The sequence below is a fragment of the Pseudorca crassidens genome, chromosome 7, assembly GCF_039906515.1.
Source record: "Pseudorca crassidens isolate mPseCra1 chromosome 7, mPseCra1.hap1, whole genome shotgun sequence".
NCBI classification, from domain to species: Eukaryota; Metazoa; Chordata; class Mammalia; order Artiodactyla; family Delphinidae; genus Pseudorca; species Pseudorca crassidens.
Genome location: NC_090302.1, coordinates 20,114,555 through 20,133,344, shown reverse-complemented (window position 1 = coordinate 20,133,344; position 18,790 = coordinate 20,114,555). Strand labels below are relative to the sequence as shown.

The window sequence follows — 18,790 nt, the reverse complement described above, 5'->3', positions numbered from 1 at the left end:
TGGTGATGATGTCAGTAATAGGGTCCTGCTCCAGTCCACGTGGCTGCCCACCAGAGAGGAGAAGAACCTGCCTATACCTGGAAACTCATAAGAAACAGACAAGGCATGTGCTCGTTCCATTCCCAGGAAGCCTGGTTTATTTCTTGATACTTGTCCTCAGATAGCAAGGGCTTGGGGAGGGGTCCCGTAACCTAGAGGAATAAAGACATTGGTCATTTCCCATGGGTTTCCCTTGTAGTTGGAAACATGGCCAGTCAATGAGGGGCCTCCCTCAGCCTCTGGGCTCTGGCTTGGGGTCTGGTCAGGAGCTCCCTGTGTGAGCCTGGCCATGTCCTTCCTCCAGAGGTGGAGACCCTCAGAGAAGTCTCCAGCCCTGCGGGGTTCAGGGACCCAGGCTTCCCAGCTTGGCAAGATGGCATCCTTCTGCTTGCTCACCGGCAACCAGCTTGTGTTAGCTCCAGTTGCATTAGATTTCGCATTCCCACTGTTGGCTGGGAGCTCTGTGTGCCCTGTTCCAGCATCCTCCCTCAAGAAAGCCCTTCCTGATCCTATAGTCTCAGTGGATCCTGTTGTTAAAGATGCTCATGGAGCCCAGGACTTTCTCTTCAGAGCATGTCTCTCGGTTGGCAATTACAAATGGGCAGCATGAATTAAATAATCGCGGCCTGTCTCCCCCACTGTTCTCGTTGCTGCTGTGTCCCCAGTAACTTCCCTGGTGCCCAGTACATAGTAGGCACTTAATGGGTAGTATTTGGGTGAATGAATAAGGAACCATGTCTGATTCATCTCAGTATCAGTCCCCCAAGGCCTTGCTCAGAATCACACATCTAGTCTGAACTCTATAAATACCTACCGAAAAATGGTGTCAGCTACCTGGGTTCCAGTTCTTTTAACCCAGAGTCTTCTCTGGTAGCCTCCACTCCACCCCTCAAGCTCGGAACCACTCCGTCAGTGGCTTTGAGTAACCATGTTCAGTTGGGAAAATAAATCCAAAAGTAGAAGCAAGTACCACAAGCTAGAACCGTATCACTGAACGCAATCTAAGAAGCAAGGTCTAATTAGGGAATTTATAACAGATTTAGTGCCCTGGGAATGGAATCCTCTTTTAACTTGCAAAGCTTTTGTTCAGTGTTGGTACAGTCACCCTTCGTGGATGTGTTTCATGAACACCTGGTGTGTAAAAGTGGGGACTACCTGTGCTTGAGTTGGGGCCCAGTGGTTGGATAGGAAAACAGTTTATCTACATCGTTTGGGGGCAGGTTTGATTCGTTTGTTCTAGAGATGAAGGGCCAAGTATGTAGAGGAAATGGCCATGGACTTGGGGTGAGAAGACATGTGTGAGCCCTGGCCATGCCATTGGCCAGCTGTGTGACCTTGGGTACGTCACTTGGCCCCTTGGGTGCTTGGTGAATTCTTGGTCAAAGGGGATAAACTGCAGTGTCTTCTTCACGGGGTTATTGGAGGATTCAGTGGAGTGTAACAATCTATAAAGTGCTGTGCTGATGATTAATATTCTCATGCACCAGAGAGACGCCATCCATTTCTCTTGGTCCAAGATTTTTGGAATCTTCCCTGATTCTTTTTTTCATACCCCACCTCCAGTTCGTCAGCAAGTCCTATTGGTTCTACCTTCCAGTAGACTCAGAACGCAGTGTTTTTCCTCAGTTCCCTCACTACCACGACCCTGGTCCCAGCCACCTTCATCTTTTTCCTGGGCTGGAAAAAGATGGCTCTTTTTTCCCATCCTTGCCTACGGTCTGTTCTCAACACAGCATCCAGAATGGTCTTTTCAAAATGGAAGGCAAATTACATTTGACTCTGCCCGAACCTTCCAGTGGCTCCCCAGAGTAAAAGCCAAAGCCCTTCAGTGGCTGTGAGGCTCTTCCTTCCCCCCCTCCCCCACCTCTTCTCATCCTTGCCTCACTCTGCCGCAGACACACTGGCATCCTCTTTGTGCTTGAGCACACCAGGTACGCTCTTGCCCTTGGGTCTTCCCACTGGCCATTCCTTTTTCCCTAGTCGCCACATGGCCAACCCCCTCAACTTCCATTGTTTACCCAGTGACAACTACTCTGATCACCTTATTTAAAATTGCAGCCCACAGCTCCTCCCTTGGCCCAGCATTCTGATTCTCCCCTGCCCTTCTCTATTTTTCCCCCCATAGAACGGATTACTTTCTAGCATACTATGTATCTTACTAATTTATTACTCCTAATACTACCATCTGCCCCCTCTGCATATAATCACAATGAAGGCAGGGATATATCCCAACTGCCTAGAACAGTGTCCAGTGCATAGAAGGAGCTCAGTAAATACTCGTCAGATGAGCGAATGACTTTCTTCTGACTTGAGTCATGTATCTCAGTGGGACAGAAAGTTCAAGTTAAATTTGGGGGATCCACTGGCTGTTGGAAAGGAAAGAGATATATAAATGAGGTTTGAGTTGTTTCGAACCCACTTGTCTTCCTCTCAGTAAATAGTAGGGGACATAGAATCATCTTCTGGGCAGGTCCTGGGGCTCTGGTAGGTGCTTCTCGAAGGTTCGGTGCCTCCTGCAGGCCTCCAGGTCAAGTGCACTTGGTTTCACTCACCACTGACGCTGAGCATCTTCCTGCAGGGTCAGTTATACCAGTTGGAAATTTAAAACGGAATTTTTGTGTTCAAACTAACATACATACATATATATGCAGTACACAGACATATTTTGGACTAATATGCCTTTGGTACTTGTGGATATAACATTCACATGAATTAGTAAGAAAGAAAATGAGATTTCAAAGACGTTTGAGCATGCAGAGAACGTCCCTCCTCTCCCGGTTCACGTTCACTCTTCCCTTCCAAGGGTGGAAGGAAGCCGAGAAGCAGTGAACACTGGGGATTTGGAATTGTCCAGTAGTGGATTTGAGGCTGTCCACCCAAAGCCAAGCATAGTGTTTAACATATAGTAGGCTTTCAAGAAATATCTGTTGAATGAAGAAAGGAGTGATTGATTATTTAAGATCAGTTGTTACATTTTATCCAAGTATAATTGCCAGTGCAGTTTATCGTTCATCTCAGCAACCTCTCGGTATCAGTATTTCCTGAGAAATAATAATTAACGGATTCAACCGTATTTGCTGAATATTTGTGCCAGACCCTGAGCTGGGTGCTGGAGACATCGCCACGTGTAGGATGCGGTCTTTATCCAGGAGGAGCACAGTCTGGGAGGCACAGGCCTTCCAGGAACTGTGGTCCCCATCCCATAGAGCTGGTGAAAGGCACTGGTCGTGGTGAGTTAGCAGTGCTGGGAGAACAATGAACAGGGACTAATCAGATCTGCTGGGGGGAGGGGGAATCGTTGGAAGTCTCCAGAGAGGAAGCAATGTTTGTGTTGCAGTGGGGGAGGGAAAAGGCAAGATCCTAATTATACCACCACGGAAATGTGCTGCCTCAAGTCCATCCTTGGCTTGACTAGCTGATGCGCCATCTTGGAGATGCCCACTCCACCCTCTCAGAGCTCCGGGTCCATGAGCCCTCACATTTGCAGTGGCCCCTCGGCCTCCCTGAGCCTCTGGCTCCGCTCTCTTATCGCAGAAAGGCATTTCATTCTTCGAGATCAGGCAGCCAGGACCCAAGGAGCTGTTTTCCTCCATTGTGCAAGCATGACAAATCATTAATTTTTGATTGATTTGCTTAGAATTATGGGCGTCCCAGCATTCTTTCCGCCGCTGAACAGCTGTATGACAAATGAATATATCAGTGTGCACAAAAGATTGGCGATCTAAGAGAAGCAATTACATTGGCCACCCTCCCCCACTCTCACCCCTTCCCGGGCAATGAAGGAAGGAAATTTTTACCAGAAATTCCTCAAGTGGCTTTAAAAAAAAAAAATGCCTTTTTATAATTGAATTAAGTCTTTATCTCTTCATCTTTTGCAGCAGATTTCCAAGCACACACCAGTTCCCCATGTGCTTGCTTGGGTTCCATCCATCCAGGAAGAATCTTTAATAATGAAATTTCAACTCACAAATTAAAACCAAAATGAAAAAAGGAAAAAAAAAAAAAAACGAGCAAATTCTACCCCTCCTTTTTGCTTTTTTTTTTTTTTCGGTCGCTGCTATTCCTTTAAGATTTTGGAACAGTACCAGTGCACTAAATGTGACCTCCATAACTTTTAAATTAAGAATTTATGCTGGCTTGAAATTTATGAAATATTTCAGCATGAAAGAAAGCCTTTTTCCCTCAGGAAAATTGAGCAATAAATCACAGCACTGCAGATTTACTGCCCTAGAGCCAGCGAGAGATAGGATTTTTTTTTTTTTTTGCTTCATTCTGAAAAAAAATGTAATCATATAAGACAGCTTAGCTGCTATCCTCCCACTCTCTAGAATTTTTAATTTCAGCTGTTTCTGCTTGGATTTATTTCCAATATTCCTGCTCGGCTTTTCAATTTCCTCAGTTATTAAATTTTAATTCAGTGCATTAGCATTTAAATTAAAAAAGGGTTTATTTTATCGAAATCGTTGGCCAGCCCCCATCCCGTAGCACACGAATTGCCTGTTTCTGCCATTTGCACAAAATGTGAAATGCAGCTAATGTCTTACAACTTACATTTGCACAAATTTAGAAATAAAATTTCTGGGTTTGGAATAATATTTTCTTTCCAAGAAAATCCTTAATAAGAGAATGGAAAAGAACAACTTAACGTTCATTTGGGAGGGAAGAGGAGGGTCGAATGAAACTAAAAATAGCCTTGCCCAGGTCCTGAGAAGAAGCTGGTGTGTTAGGAATGGATGGGGCTGGGAGAGGAAGCAGGTGCCCTTACGGGGAGTGGGGGCGGGGTGAGGGGGGGGGCTTGGATACCTTTACCCCCAGCTATGTGAAAGTGAGGAAGAGGACCTCTCATGAGTACACTTCCCCCACCATATTTCATTTACCCTTGAGGGGTTTGGTTAAGGTTGGGTCAGCTCCACATAGAGTATCAGAGATGAAAAGGAGGGGGAGATGATCGGATTGAACTCTCGTGCCTCCCGTGCCTGTTTTTACCTATGAGAACCTCAGGTCCAGGGAAAGGAAAGAGCTTGCCCAAGGTTCAAAGTGAGACCCAGACAGCCAGGCAGAAGCTGCATCTTTAGGAGCACATGGTCCAGTGGCAACAGCAATAGAGTTTCCATTACTTCAGTGGTTACTACACATCCCTGGCCTGTGCGTAGTAGTTTACCTACGTAGCTGCATTCAGTATCATTCTGACCAGCCCTTTGGAGAAGGCCTCAGGGCTGTGGGGTCTGGTAGACCTTCTGACTTGCAGCCCAGGATTCAGATCAGGCCCGGAGACAGGCTGGGAAGACTCCTGGCTCAGTCCAGGCCTGGCTCTGCCTCTTGCTCGTCTGCTGTGTAATCTTGTACAAGTCACTCTGTTTTTCTGTGCCTCGGTTTCTTGGGCCCAATTGGCATATTGCCATTTTGCAGATGAAGAAACTGAGGCCTAGAGAGTGCAGACGAACTGCCAAGGATTATATAGCTTGAAAATGGCAGACCCAGGACTTGAACTCAGACTTGTCTGACTCTAAGCCCTGTGCTCTTGAACTTTGGTTTAAATTGAGAATCAGATCTGATTACACTGGGTAAAGGTGAGTTTGTGGTTTGGGATGAATTGCATGAAATTGCTGGTAGTAGACCATTTGGGCCTAGGAAAATGGCAAAGTCAACTTAATTCAAACAGTAGGGCTTGCTCTGAGATATTTGTGAGGACACAGACAAAGCCGGCCTGGCACCTTAGGGATCTCTACAATGAGAATGGGTGTCCTCAGCACTGTGGCTGGGGGGGCCCAAGAGACTGTCCCCTGTTGTTATGGTGGATCTGGACTCAGCCAGGCCTGAAGGCTGAGATTGACAGGTGCTGTGATATTGACACGTGCTCTCTTGGGCATCTCTCACTTGTGCCCATTGTCCATCTCTACCCCCCTTCCCATATCTGCTTCTCATCTCTGCCAATAAACGGACATTTCCCACCCTGCAGGGATGAACTCTTCCCTCCAGCCATCTCATTTCCCCAGTTGTACCATCTAGGCTTCTACGAAAGGACTTGTTTGGACAGCTCTTTGAAAATTTTCAGCATTTTGTCTTTGTTTTATAAAAATGGGTGGAAAACAAAAATGCATGTAGCTACCAGTGATAAGAAGCTCAAATATCATAAACACAGTGAAAGGGAAAATGGGTGGAGATGGTCAGATGTGCCTAAAAGAGAGACTCTTCTCCCCTACCCAGTCCCATGTTCAGTACGCTTGAACTGGTCAACTCTGTGAAATTGTGAAGGAAAAGGACAAAAAAAAAAGCATTAAAACAACATTAAAAGAATGTATAAAATTCTAGAAATACATGCCTGGAGTTCAGTTTGCAGTTTGAAAGGCTAGAGATCATTGGGGATTTTACAGTTTTTTTAAGCTCTCTGGGATAGAATTTCCACCTCTACCACTTCTGCCTCTTCTGATATGAGCATTAGAACAACTTCTTCCCATTCGCTTTCCATACAAGTTTGACGAATGCAAGATGTTGGAAAGAGGCTGTAATTGATCGTGTTCTTTTGCTCCCAGTGAAATGATTTGCAAACCATTTTCCGCTTTCTTGTTTCCTCCATGGAAATAATTCACTGGCATCCCGTTAACTGCTCCCTCCCAGGCCTCACGTTTCTACCTCCCTGTTTGTCCTTCACCTTTCCATTTCCCTCGTGTGGGCAGTGGAGGCTGTGTGTGTTCACCCCGTTTCCCGATTGTCCCTCCTGAGTGTTGGAGGGAGATAGAATATTCCAGAGCTGAGGAAGGTGGGCACTGGAGTTGACCCAGACCTGGGCTTATAGCCGTGGGATGTTGGATAAATGCCTGAAATACTTAAATGGGGCTGTTGTGTGTGTGTGTTGGGGAACCCATCAAGAGGATTCGGTGAGCGGTGTTGAATGCCCACACGCTAGCGCCAGGTGGGAAGTTAGCTCAGGGAGCGAGTCTGGGGTACCCGCAGGGGCCAGGCCGTGGGGTGGGAAGTAGGCAAGAGTGGGTGGTGGGGACTGTGGTGCACCAGGTATGTCAGCTTTAGCTGACCAGTCGTGTGGGACTACATGTTGCTTTCAGAAGCTGAAATCTGGCTTTCTTGGGGGTGAAATGCCTTTATTTTGATATACTGACTGTTTAAATTGAAGTCCGCCATCTGGGTTTGCCAGCTTGCAGCTTCTCGAAAGCACTCATCCAAAGGTAGCTGCCGCTGTTTTTGTTGTAGGTCCTCAATCCTTCATCTGCAATCCTGAAATTCGAAAAGCTTGAAAACAAAAAGATGTTTTGTAACTGGTTAGGCGGCAGAACTTGACCTGAAGGGAGAAGAGACTAGTGCCCGGTTTCGTTTAGCCCACTTAGGGCTGACTGCCTACGTTTTACTATAGAAATATCAACGTGCTTGAGTACCAGGGCCTCCCCAGACCCTGCCAGGGTTATTTCAAAATAGAGAACACATGCGCCACATTGCCTTTCTAAAATTGGAAAGGTTCTGAATTTGGAAACACATGTACGCTAGAGTCTTGAACCTGCATTATTCTAACTGTGATTACCATTATTATTAACGTTTTGACAAAGCTGGGGAATGCATGTGCAACCAGGGGTGGTGGAGAACCCAGGCGTTTTTTCCATGTCCTTGGCCTCCTCATCGAGGTCCCCCCAGCACTGGCCTAGGAGTCAGGATCCCCGGGTATTTGTCACGCAGTCCTCATGAGACATCAGGCAGCTCCCTCCTCTCCCAGGGCCTCAGTCTCTCCATCTGAACCAAAATGTTATGATTTCTGAAAATTCCATTTGGTCAGCCTTATCTTCCCATCACCCAGCCCCAAATAAAAGAGATTATGAAGCAGTGCTCTCTTGCCTCATCCTGCTTGCAGGGTTGGGGGACAGACTATTTTAACATAATAGGATTTCCCCCCTCCAGTTGGTAGGAATAAATCTTCAGCTACTGTTTCACTGGAAATCCCAGCTGAAAATGAAAATGGTGCAATTCAATCTCAGATTTAGTTGGTTACTTACTTTTCACTGAGTCCCCAGGGCTCTGTGGTTGCTGGGTTTGTGTTGGCAGTGGGTGCTCAGTTGGATTTAAAGGGCCAAGCAAATTGGGGTGGGGGGGTTGGCTGTCCTAACTCCCTCTTACCACTGGGGGCAGACTTCTAGCCTGGAAGAATGGAGTAGGGCGTTGTGGCTGGCTCACCCCCTCTGAAGGCCGGTGTTTGAGCGGGAGCTTGGTAGGGTACAGTGGTAGAATCTGTGTTTTCCTCTTGGCTGATTTAGGTGTTCTGGGTTTCTTTTGCAGGCTGACGGAGCCAGTGCAGCTGGAAGGAAAAGCACGGCAAGCAGGTATGCTCCGCCTCCCCTGCTGCCTACTGCACCCCCGCGCCACCCCCCGCCCCCCGCCGTCTTCTTCACCCTGGTTTCATGACTAACAGCTACCTCTCTGTGGTCATCACCTTCCACCTGAAAGGATGAATGGTCCAGGCCAGCTCCGTTTGTTGAGAAGTATCCATACTTGCCTGGAGGATATGAGGTTGTGGGTAGCACTTTCCAGCCCCCCTGGTGCCCTCTCTGGGCACCTGTAACTGGAATCTAAGGATGACTCAGTGCTGAACTGGCCTTGGCCGCTCAAGTTGGGGGAGACTTAGGGTGAAGTGCAAGGCTGGGCAGAAGAACCTGGGCTTGAATCCCGTATCTCGGCTGCTGCATTGTGAACTCCAGGGAAGCCCATCCTAGTCTGGAATTCATCGATACTGCTTGGGTCCTGCGCTCGTATCCTGAACCCATCCCTCCAAAGCAGGAGGATGGAATATTCTGCTTAGCCAGACCTCACCCTTGGAGCTGGCAGGAGATGGGGGAGAGGTGGTCCCCAAAGGAGAGCTGGGCTGTCGTTACCAAAGATGGGGGAAGGCGGTGCTGGACAGGCCCATGTAGTAGACATCCACCACCGGGGGCGCAGGCAGGCACTTAACCTGGTGTAAATGTTAGTGTTCCTGCTGCAGTTCGTTTGGTAGAGCAGAGCTGCAGTGGCCAGATGACCTTTATTTAGGGCATTGGAGGCAAGAAGAAGGCAAGGGACAGACTAGAGAGACGGCTCCCCAGGCCACACCCTCAAAATCTAGAACAGGCTCTGGGGTTACCTACTGGAGCTGGGTGTGCCAAGCAGAGGCATTTGCCCTTTAGCACATGGAACACTAGTTCTTCAAATGTTAATAGGGGTTCTATGGCCAAATAAATTTGAAGGATGGTGAGTTAAACAAAGTCAACAGATTTCTTTGCTGTGGAACTTTTCCAAGCATTTCATGTGCTGGTGTGTTTGCTTGATAGCATCTGAGAGAGAGAGAGAGAGAGAGAGAGAGAGAGAGAGAGACCGACCAGTGTTCTGTGCAATGTGCTTTGGGAAACCAAGAGCGCAGAAGAGTAAGGTGTTCAGCCCTGTGTTTCAGGGAGATCACTATGGTCCCCGTTTGCAGGAGATACCAGGCTGGAGGTCAGTGTGTCCCACCCAAGCCATCATGGCCTGGCTTCCACCCACCTCCCCAGTCTCCTCGTATGTCTCCCCCTTGCTCAGTCTGTTTTAGCTACCCTGACCTTCTCTTATTTATCTAACACTGTAAACCAGGGGTCGCCCATTTTTACCTAGAAAGGGTCAGACGGAAAGTATTTTACACTTCACAGGCCATAGGTCTCTGTGGCAGCTTCTCAGCTCTGCCAGTGTAATTCGAAAGCAGCCATAGATAATACGTAAATACACAAGTGGTCGTAGTTTGCCAGCCCCTGGCCTGAGAGCCTTTGCAGCTGCTGTTCCTTTGCCTGGGATGTTCTTTTCCGTGATCTTCCCATGATTCGTGCCCTTTGATCCTTCAGGTCTCAATTCCATCCTCCCCTCTGAGAAGCCTTTTCTGACCCCCTCTGGCCCTGCCTGTGTCCCTCGTGGCCAGTTTATGCTCTTCAACTATTCCACGTATTTGTGTACTTTTCTCTGCCTCTTGACTGCCAGCTCCAGAGGCAGAGGCCACGTCTGTCCTGTTCACTGCTGTGGGCTGGCCTCCAGCCGGTGCTCAGTGAGTGCTTATGGGATAGGTACAGTGAGTGAGATGGGAGAAGATGCATGATGTAGGAGTCAGGAGTGTGGGCTGGAATGGAGGGCTGCACGGCTGGGCTTGGGCCTGGGAAACTGGACAGTGACTCACGTGGCCAGCAGTTGCCCAGATCCTTTGTGTTTCTCTCCTGGGCCCCTGGTAGTGGAATCTTGTGTAAGAACAGTGTATGAGGCTATGGCCTGCGGGGCAGTGGGAGTCCCTAGACTGGCAGTGCCTGGAAGAGTTCTCTGGATCTGAATGTCAGGACTGGAAGGGGCCTTGGGCTTTGTCAGGTTCCCCTCCCCGCTCCCAACCCCCTTCATTGTACACATGGTGAAGAAAGGCCCTGCTCAGGGTCATGTGCTGAGTGAGTGGCAGTGTCAGGCCTTGACCCTGCCTAAGCCAGTGCTTTCTCTACACGGTGATGCTGTACTCAAGTGAGGGTCTAGCCAGCCTCCCCCACTGCCTTCTCGTGTTCATTGAGCACCTGCTAGGTTAGGCCCAGACTCAGGTGGATTAGATGCTAATTTATTCATCCGGCAGATATTTGAGCATCTGCTGTGTGGCAGGCACTGTTCAAAGTGCTGGGTCTGCAGCAGTGAATGGAGGCAGATTTCCCTTCACTCCTCATAACTTGTATGTGGATGTGGTCCTTGCCCTCACTCTCTAAGGCATGAATCTCTCCCATACCAGCATCTCTGCCTCGTGATCAGAGGACAGCAGGCGGGTTTCCCCACAGTGCTCATAGGTGCCTGAAGGTCTGTTTTGAATCTTATCAGCCCAAGGCTGTAGTGAGAGGGAGAAGAGTGCTGCGATAGATTAGAGATGCTTGCCCCGGTCAGGGGAGGCGGGAGGTGGCATGGGTGCCATCTCTTTGCTCTCCCTGTTTAACCTAGGTTTGCATGTACTCAGTGATGGGGCCCCATGTTACTACCACAGTGCCAGGATATACACCAGGAAGGGCCAGCCCAGACCTCAGTGTGTGACTTGAGATGTAAAGAAAACATTTCTAATAATAATAATAACAACGACCATTTAGTCAGGCTCTGAGCTAAGTGATTTACATTTATTAATTGATGTAATCTTTATCACAGCTCTGTGAAGGATGCGCTTATGATTCCCACTTTACTGCTCAGGAAGCTGAGGCCCAGAGAGGTATACAGGCATCAGGCTGCCCAGTTGGAAGTGAGCTCCACAGCCAGGATGGCTGCCCAGGTCTGACTCCTCTGATGCAGGTGCCTCACCGCTGTGCCCTCCTGCTTCCCCGTAGGAAGTGATCAGTTTACAGAGGTTAGAGGAGCCTGTTAGGGGACCAGGGCTGGGCCATAGGCTGGGGGCTCGTCCAAAAGGCAGGACCTCCAAAGGAGCTCACAAGTGAGTTTATACCGATTCTGTCCTTAAACCTAACAGAGCATCTTTGAAGGACCAAAGCAGCATTATTGTGGAGCGACCCAGCATTCAGTGTGAGAAGTGCTGCATTCCAAACGTCTCTGGACATTTGTCCGGAGAACATTAACATAGTCCTTAGCTGACGCCACTGGTGAATTTGACCCCGGCCTTGGGTTAGACTGGCCAGGTGGGGTTTAGAGTTGTAGATACTTGATGGAACGTTAGACTCATGCAGTTCCTGTTTCAGATGGGCAGACAAAGACCCGAGGCTCCCTGAAGTCAGTTAGGCTGGATGGCCCTGGTCGGGACTGACCTTGAGGGACCTGTGACCCTCTGACCTCCGCTCCCTGCTCCCAGCTGTGCCGCGCATGCTGTGTTATCACACCAGGGTCTGCTTTCGTCCCAGCGCCTTCCTTTTGGCCCGGAACACCTAATTTTGTTCCTTCTCCAGAGGGCCTCTGGCTAAACCCCAAAACCAACAGCCTGGGCTGCTAAGGAATGAGTGTCAAATTGAGGGGGACAAGGAGAGGTGGTGTTTCTGATCTTAGGAAACAACTAACTGTGGTTTGGTTTACTTCCCTGTAACCCAGCCTGGATCGATTTTACAAGACCAGTGATCCCAGCACTTGAGGTTAATGCTAACCTAGTGTGCAGGTTACAGATCACGTAGCACAGCTGCAGCCAAACGTCACTTATTTTAAGAAGTGTGGAGGCTGCGGGGCCTTAACTGTGGAAAATTCTAAAGGAAACGCAGTTTTCATAATCAAGTAAATGCAGCTACAGGCTTGCTGTAATGAAGAAGTATGCCCTTTTTTTTTGTCAGTTGAAGGTTTTCAGAGCTGGAAGGACTCTGTAGATAATCTGGTCCAACCCTTTCATCTGGAGATAAGACAGCCAGGGAGAGAAGAAGCCGAGGGACTCACTTGTTCACCAGGTGTACCAGTTGCCCTAACAAGTGATCAGGATCTTCTAGACAGGGACATTGGAGTGGGGGAGAAGGTGATAAGACCAAGTCTCATTCATTCATTCCACAAACACTTACTGAGTGCCTGCTAAGTGCTAGGGTCTGACCGAGGTTCTGGAAATACAGTGGTGAGCAAAACAGAAATCCCTGGTCTTGTGGAGCTGATGTTCTAGTGGGAATGGAGGAGACATAATAAATACTGAAAACACATTGTATGGCATTTGGTAAAAAGTGCTGTAGGGGGAAAGCAGGGAGGGGGGTTGGGAGAGTCAGGAGGAGTATTGCATCAGCAAGAAAGTGACATCTGAACAAGGATTTGAAGGAAATGAGGGACTGAGCCAAGCAATCATTTGGGGGAAGTGCATTCCAGGCCGAGGGAACAATAGGTGCAAAGGCCCTGGGGCAGGAGCTTTCCTGGAGCAACCGCAAGGAGGCTGATGTGGCTGCATATATGGTCTTGGAGACTTTTGTCAGGACTTTGGCTTTTACCCTGTGTGAGATGGGGAGCCACCGGGGATTTTGAGCAGAGGAGTGACATGATATGCTTTGGTTTTAAAAGGATCATTCTGGTTGCCAGGAGGAGAATAAACTGCAGGGGGGCAAGATGTTATAAGACATATTGCCAAGGGTTCAGGACAGGCAGGACCTTAGAAGATAGGCTTGGAAGGGAGTTTCCAAAAGGCCCTTTTTTTCAGGCCTGAGGAGTCCATTTCAGCAAAGCATTGTGTAAGTCCTGCATCCACAATGCACAGCCTCCTGCTTGGTCCTGGGAGAGCCCCAGAGTGGAGCAGCATGGCCTCTGTGGCCCCCACTCTCCATGCCTGGTCTGCTGGGCATCTAACTCACCCTCTCTCTGAACCCAGACTACCGGGGTTCAGATCCTGGCACCATCCACTTCCTGGTTGTGTGACCTTAGGCTAGTTACCTGACCTCAGTTTCCTCATCTGTAAAATGGGGATTATACTCATACCTCCCTCGTAGTGGTGTTGGTGAGGATTAAGTGCAGTAATAATGATATGTCTACCCTTAGCACAATGCCTGGCCTATAGTAGGTGCTCAATAAATGCTTGCTTTTATCACCACCATCACCACGATGCTGAATTCCATTCCTAGGAGGAGGGAACAGTGGGTGGCAATTGATTTCTTTTTTTTTTTCTTTGTTGGAGAGGAAAGATTGCTTTATTCAGGAGGCCAGCAACCTGGGGAGAAGATGGACTCGTATCCAAGAACCAACTCCCAAGATTCTGCTTGACCATGAAAGTTTTTAAAGGGAAAAAGGGGAAGTTAATCGCAGTTAATCATTTGCGGAGGAGGTCAGAGTCTTTTATCTTCCACTGTGTGCAGATTTTCTTCTGATGGGTTGGTGGTGAGGTAACAGGGTGTCGCTCCAGGCATCATACTCAGCCTGAAGTTACCAACCTCCACCTGGATGGGGGCCTTAGTTCCTGCAGAACTCAAAGATATTGTTATGTATATTCCTTGAGGAAAAACCAGAACCTGCCTTATTATTGCACTATTGTTTCTTGACTGCTCCTCCTTTGTTTCTGCATTCCCTCCCTGACCTGACAAGCAGCTGTTTGAATCTGCCCTTTGGTACTCAGGGAAGGTCTAGGAGGCTGAAGCTTCTTTCCTACAAACAAGAAATGGGGGACACAGAAAGGACTTCTACTGAGGAGGGTCCCCCAGGGTCCTGCTCGGTTTCACATAGTGTCAGCAAAGTTCTATTGCCACTTAGCGTTCACCTCTAGGAGCCAAAAAATAAGTGGCTAGGTTTAAGATGCCCAGGAGGTTCCTTCTCCAGCAACGTAATATACCTGGCCCTTTTGAAATCGTGCACCTCAGATTGGGACTTGAGCCCATGCGGCTGGGACTCAAACCCAGCCAAAACCCACTGTCTTCCAACTGAGATCACACGCCTGGTTTCAGGACTTAATGAAGCTCAGGTTCTTGATGTCTTATCACTGAAAGAATTCAGTGAGAGACAGTGATAGGTTAAGAAGTGGATTTATTTAGAGAGAAACACTCCACAGAGTGTGGGCCATCTCAGAAGGTGAGAAAGGCACCAGGGTATGGGGTTGTCAGTTTTTATAGGGGTGGGTCATTTCATAGGCTAATGAGTGGGAGGAGTATTCCAGCTATTTCAGGAAGGGGCGGGATTTCCAGGAGTTGGGCCACCGCCCACTTTTTGATCCTTATGGTCGGCCTTGGACCTGTCATGGCGCCTGTGGGTGTGTCATTCAGCTTGCTGATGTGTTACAGCGAGCCTACACTGAGGCTCAAGGTCTAGTGGAAGTCAACTTGTCCGATTTGTCCGCCATCTTGGACCCATTTGGTTCTAATCAGTTTATGTCATGTCCTCAGGCTATGTCATTCTTTCAGCGGTTGTGCCCTGCCCCCTTCCCTCCTGTTTCATTACCCCCTCAGAGATTTTACTCCCATATTCTTATGGGAATCAGAAGTAAAACAGGAGGGAAGGAGATCTCAAAAACACAGATCACTTACAGGCAAAGAAACTCATACTATCTGTTATTGTAAGCAGCATTTCAAGAAAACTTTGGAGGGAGAAACCAAATTCAGCCTAGTTTTAGGCCATTCCTAACAAAATCCAATTACCCAACTAACGATCATGCATAACTCTTTTCAGTTTCTTTCATTCTTCACACCTTTGTTTACTAAGGTAAACAAACAGAAGTATTATGCTTAACACTGATGACTCTTAACATGTCTCTATCAATCAAACCAACAAGCTTAAGCCACCCTCAATACCAGATATCAGTTTAGTCCTGAATATTTTCCAGATGCCATGAACCTGAAATTCATTCTGGCCAGATTATTTTCTATTTCTGAGTATTTATATAAGCGCTTAATTTTTATTTTATTTTATTTTATTTATTTATTTATTTATTTTTGTGGTTCGCGGGCCTCTCACTGTTGTGGCCTCTCCCGTCGCGGAGCACAGGTTTCGGACGCGCAGGCTCAGCGGCCATGGCTCACGGGCCCAGCCGCTCCGCGGCATGTGGGATCTTCCCGGACCGGGGCACGAACCCGTGTCCCCTGCATCGGCAGGCGGACTCTCAACCACTGCGCCACCAGGGAAACCCCGAGCGCTTAATTTTTAAAACGCCAATTAAGTAGAGCTCTTTTACGAATTAATGTTTGGCAATACCATACACCTACAACACACATATAGATACGTATGAACACACAAGCACAGAGGCCTCAGAGTTCCCATTCCAGAAATTCAGCCGAGTCAGGTACAACTGAAAAGCCATCAGTTATAAGGGGTTGGATTCAAATTAGGCTTCTAGCAGATGGAACAAATCAAGGTCACCTATCTAGATGGCTAAATCCTTTTTACTAGCGTTTGCAGAGAAGACACTTAAGATTTCTATTTATCCTTGTGACAAGTCAAGTTCTAAATTACCTTTCCCTTTTTTAAAAATTTGCATTTAAAAAGATGGCAGTGGGCTTCCCTGGTGGCGCAGTGGTTGAGAGTCCGCCTGCCGATGCAGGGGACACGGGTTCGTGCCCCGGTCCGGGAAGATCCCACATGCCGCGGGGCGGCTGGGCCCGTGAGCCATGGCCGCTGGGCCTGCGCGCCCAGAGCCTGTGCTCGGCAAAGGGAGAGGCCACAACAGTTAGAGGCCCGCATACCTACCGCAAAAAAAAAAAAAAAAAACTGCACAAAAAAAAAAAAAGATGGCAGAGATAAGTGTTCCTGAGAAGACCAGATAGGACATTTGCATCTCAAAGGTACAGGCAAGTTCCTCCTAGGATGACTTTGTTTCCCCTTTGTTTAATACTTACAAGCCTCTTAAGATAAATAGGGAAGGTTTGGGGAGTGGTAAAAGGATTGGTGGGTTTTGGATTATTTTTGGAGTCACTCCTCTGGTCCTGTAAAGACTGCATTTGTAAAACAAGGACAGTTTTGTTTTCTTTTTCAAAGAATTGGGTGGTTACCTCAGTGATATTGGAGGACTGACATACCCATTCACTTGTATTGGAAAGTTTTACTTTTCCTCATTTAGCTTAGGGGAGAAGGCCTCTTCCAGAATTCCTGTCAGGCTCTGAGTATCAGCTCTGGTGAGTTTAGTCAGACCAGTGGCCTCCTGTTTTGGTAATCTACTTACAAACATTTTTGAGGGTCTTCCCTAGGTTTAAGAAATTTGTACCTTATATTCAGACACTATGTAACCCTTTTTACTTAATAATCACCAGCTGGATATCTTTGGCCAAGCCTGGAACCTCAGTATTCCACATTCCAGGGTCTACTAAGGCTTCTATTTTAGCTTCAGATTTTATCTGTTCCTCTTTGCTTTTTATTAGAACCATTTGGTGATGAGGGTAGTTCCCTTGTCCCTAACTTCGTTACAGATCTCTTCCCATTGAAGGGATGGGACAGTCAGGCACAAACAGGAAGGAATGTAAAAACAGCTGGCCATTGATCTCGCACAAAAGGGGTTCCAGGAAAGTGTGCCCCTGTCTCTTCCCCGACAACCGCATTACGTATTCCTTATGATTGCAAAGGTTTCCAGTCCTTTGGGTTAAGACTGAGAAGGCTGCATCAGTGTTTATAAGAAATTCTACCAAGTGGCCCGCCACATCAGTGACCACCCGAGGCTCGACATTAGTTCTGTAGATGGTATCTCTAGGCAGAGCCGCTTTCTGCCTTGGGCCCCTTTAGTCTTCTGATTGCAAAACCATCAATGGCCGAGGGGCCCCGTTGCTGTCCGGCATCTGGAGCATTCCCTCTTCCAGTGCCCTGGCTGAAAAGGGCACATCGATCAAAGTCTTCCCTCCAGTGACCCTTTTGTCCACACAGGGTATGCTGGCCTTGTATGGGTATCCAAGGGCCTTGTGGTCTGCCAGGGCCAGATTGGCCAAGAAAAGCCGGCTTCCCCTTTGGTGGTCTGTGAGCGGACAAAGCCACTGCAATCATTTGGGCCTTTTGCATATTTCTCTGGGTGCGTTCAGACCTTTGGCCATATCCCTATTACTGAAAACCAAATAAACCAATTGGAACAAATCATTTACTGGAGTCTGAGGACCAGCAGCTGCCTTCTGGATTTTGCGCCTGTTGTCTGGGGCAGACTGGGCTATGAAACACATAGCCAAAAGGGCCGGTACCTCGGAGGGGGGGGGAGGAATCCAGTAGGGTGGGTCAGTTAAAATGTCCGCTGTGTCCTTCCTAGAGTTATCCCTCCGAGCTCCGCACACCTTAAATTCCTTTTGGGTTCCATTGCCTAGGTACGAGGCCATGAAAATTTGAACATAGGGTACTTCACTCCATTTTAAATGTCCTAATTCATATTGTGGCCAAACCCAATTACATAACCTACTAAGTCTTTTCCCATTTAATTCCTGTTGTCCACATCTTTCCAGTCCCAGCCTATATGGCCCAGAGGGGTATTGGTTGCGATGGATGCAGCCTGACCCCTTTCAGACAAGCCTGAGGTGAAGTCTCTAACTGCCAAGCTGTCCAAAATTCCACTCTTAAGTCAAAATCCACCGCGCAATTTGGTCAAGATTTGCGCTTACGATTTTAGATGCTATCCCTTCCAAGGTAGTCTCCCAAACAGGTATTAGTGCCCAAAAAGTTGTGACAGAGAAACGGCACAGAAGATGTCCCCACCGGTGTTGACGAAGATTGGGAGTTGGTCTAGTTGGTCTCAGGACTTAGTGGAGCTCAGGTTCTTGATGTCTCATCGCAGAAAGAGTTCAGTAAGAGACAAAGTGATAGGTAAGAAGTGGCTTTATTTAGAGAGAAACACTCTCCCCAGACAGAGTGTGGGCCATCTCAGGGCAGTTGATTTCTCATAGAGCCTGGACATGGGAGAGAGGCTGGAGGTGAGGATGAGGGTGGGTGAGAGTGGAGATTGTGTTTGTGGAGGGGCTACCGTGATCCACATCCTGTGTCCTGCAGTTTTCACATCTCACTTGCTCCTCCCAGGGGCCATCTGAGGCAGTGATTGGCATCCCTCCTCAGAGACAACTGAGAAATAGACTCGTTCACCGTCCCCCAAATAATCAAATGGCTTTGGGCCTTGCTGAGTCTTGTCCTTTAAGACAAGATTTTCCACTGGTGGATAGTTTAATCTCATAACCACATGTGTACGGCTGCATAATTATTTCTAAAATAATATCTTCTTCTTGTTTAGCGTTTTGGTTTTCAGCAGGAAAATTAAAGTAGCCCTAAACAAATTAACCTTATTTGCACAAAATTCAATAGTATCAGAAGGCCTGATGCTAGTCAATGACCAGTATGGTCTTAGCAGAATGAATTATTTGAGAACCAGCTCTGGGTATATTTTAGTCAGGCTGCGTCTTCATCTTGACTC

The 18,790-nt window shown here is 47.8% G+C and overlaps 1 protein-coding gene across 19 annotated transcripts in view; it reads left to right on the top strand.

Annotated features, from left to right (window-relative positions):
• The window catches only part of ZNF618 (zinc finger protein 618), a 184,696-nt gene that overhangs the window by 87,656 nt on the left and 78,250 nt on the right, over positions 1-18,790 (top strand). For 18 of the 19 annotated variants that reach the window (XM_067743574.1, XM_067743560.1, XM_067743576.1 and 15 more), the window contains exon 2: positions 8,320-8,363. The exons of the other annotated variant lie outside the window; for it this stretch is intronic. In XM_067743574.1, the coding sequence (XP_067599675.1) occupies positions 8,320-8,363 (44 nt within the window). The remainder of the gene's footprint in view (positions 1-8,319; positions 8,364-18,790) is intronic. 19 annotated transcript variants of the gene reach the window in all.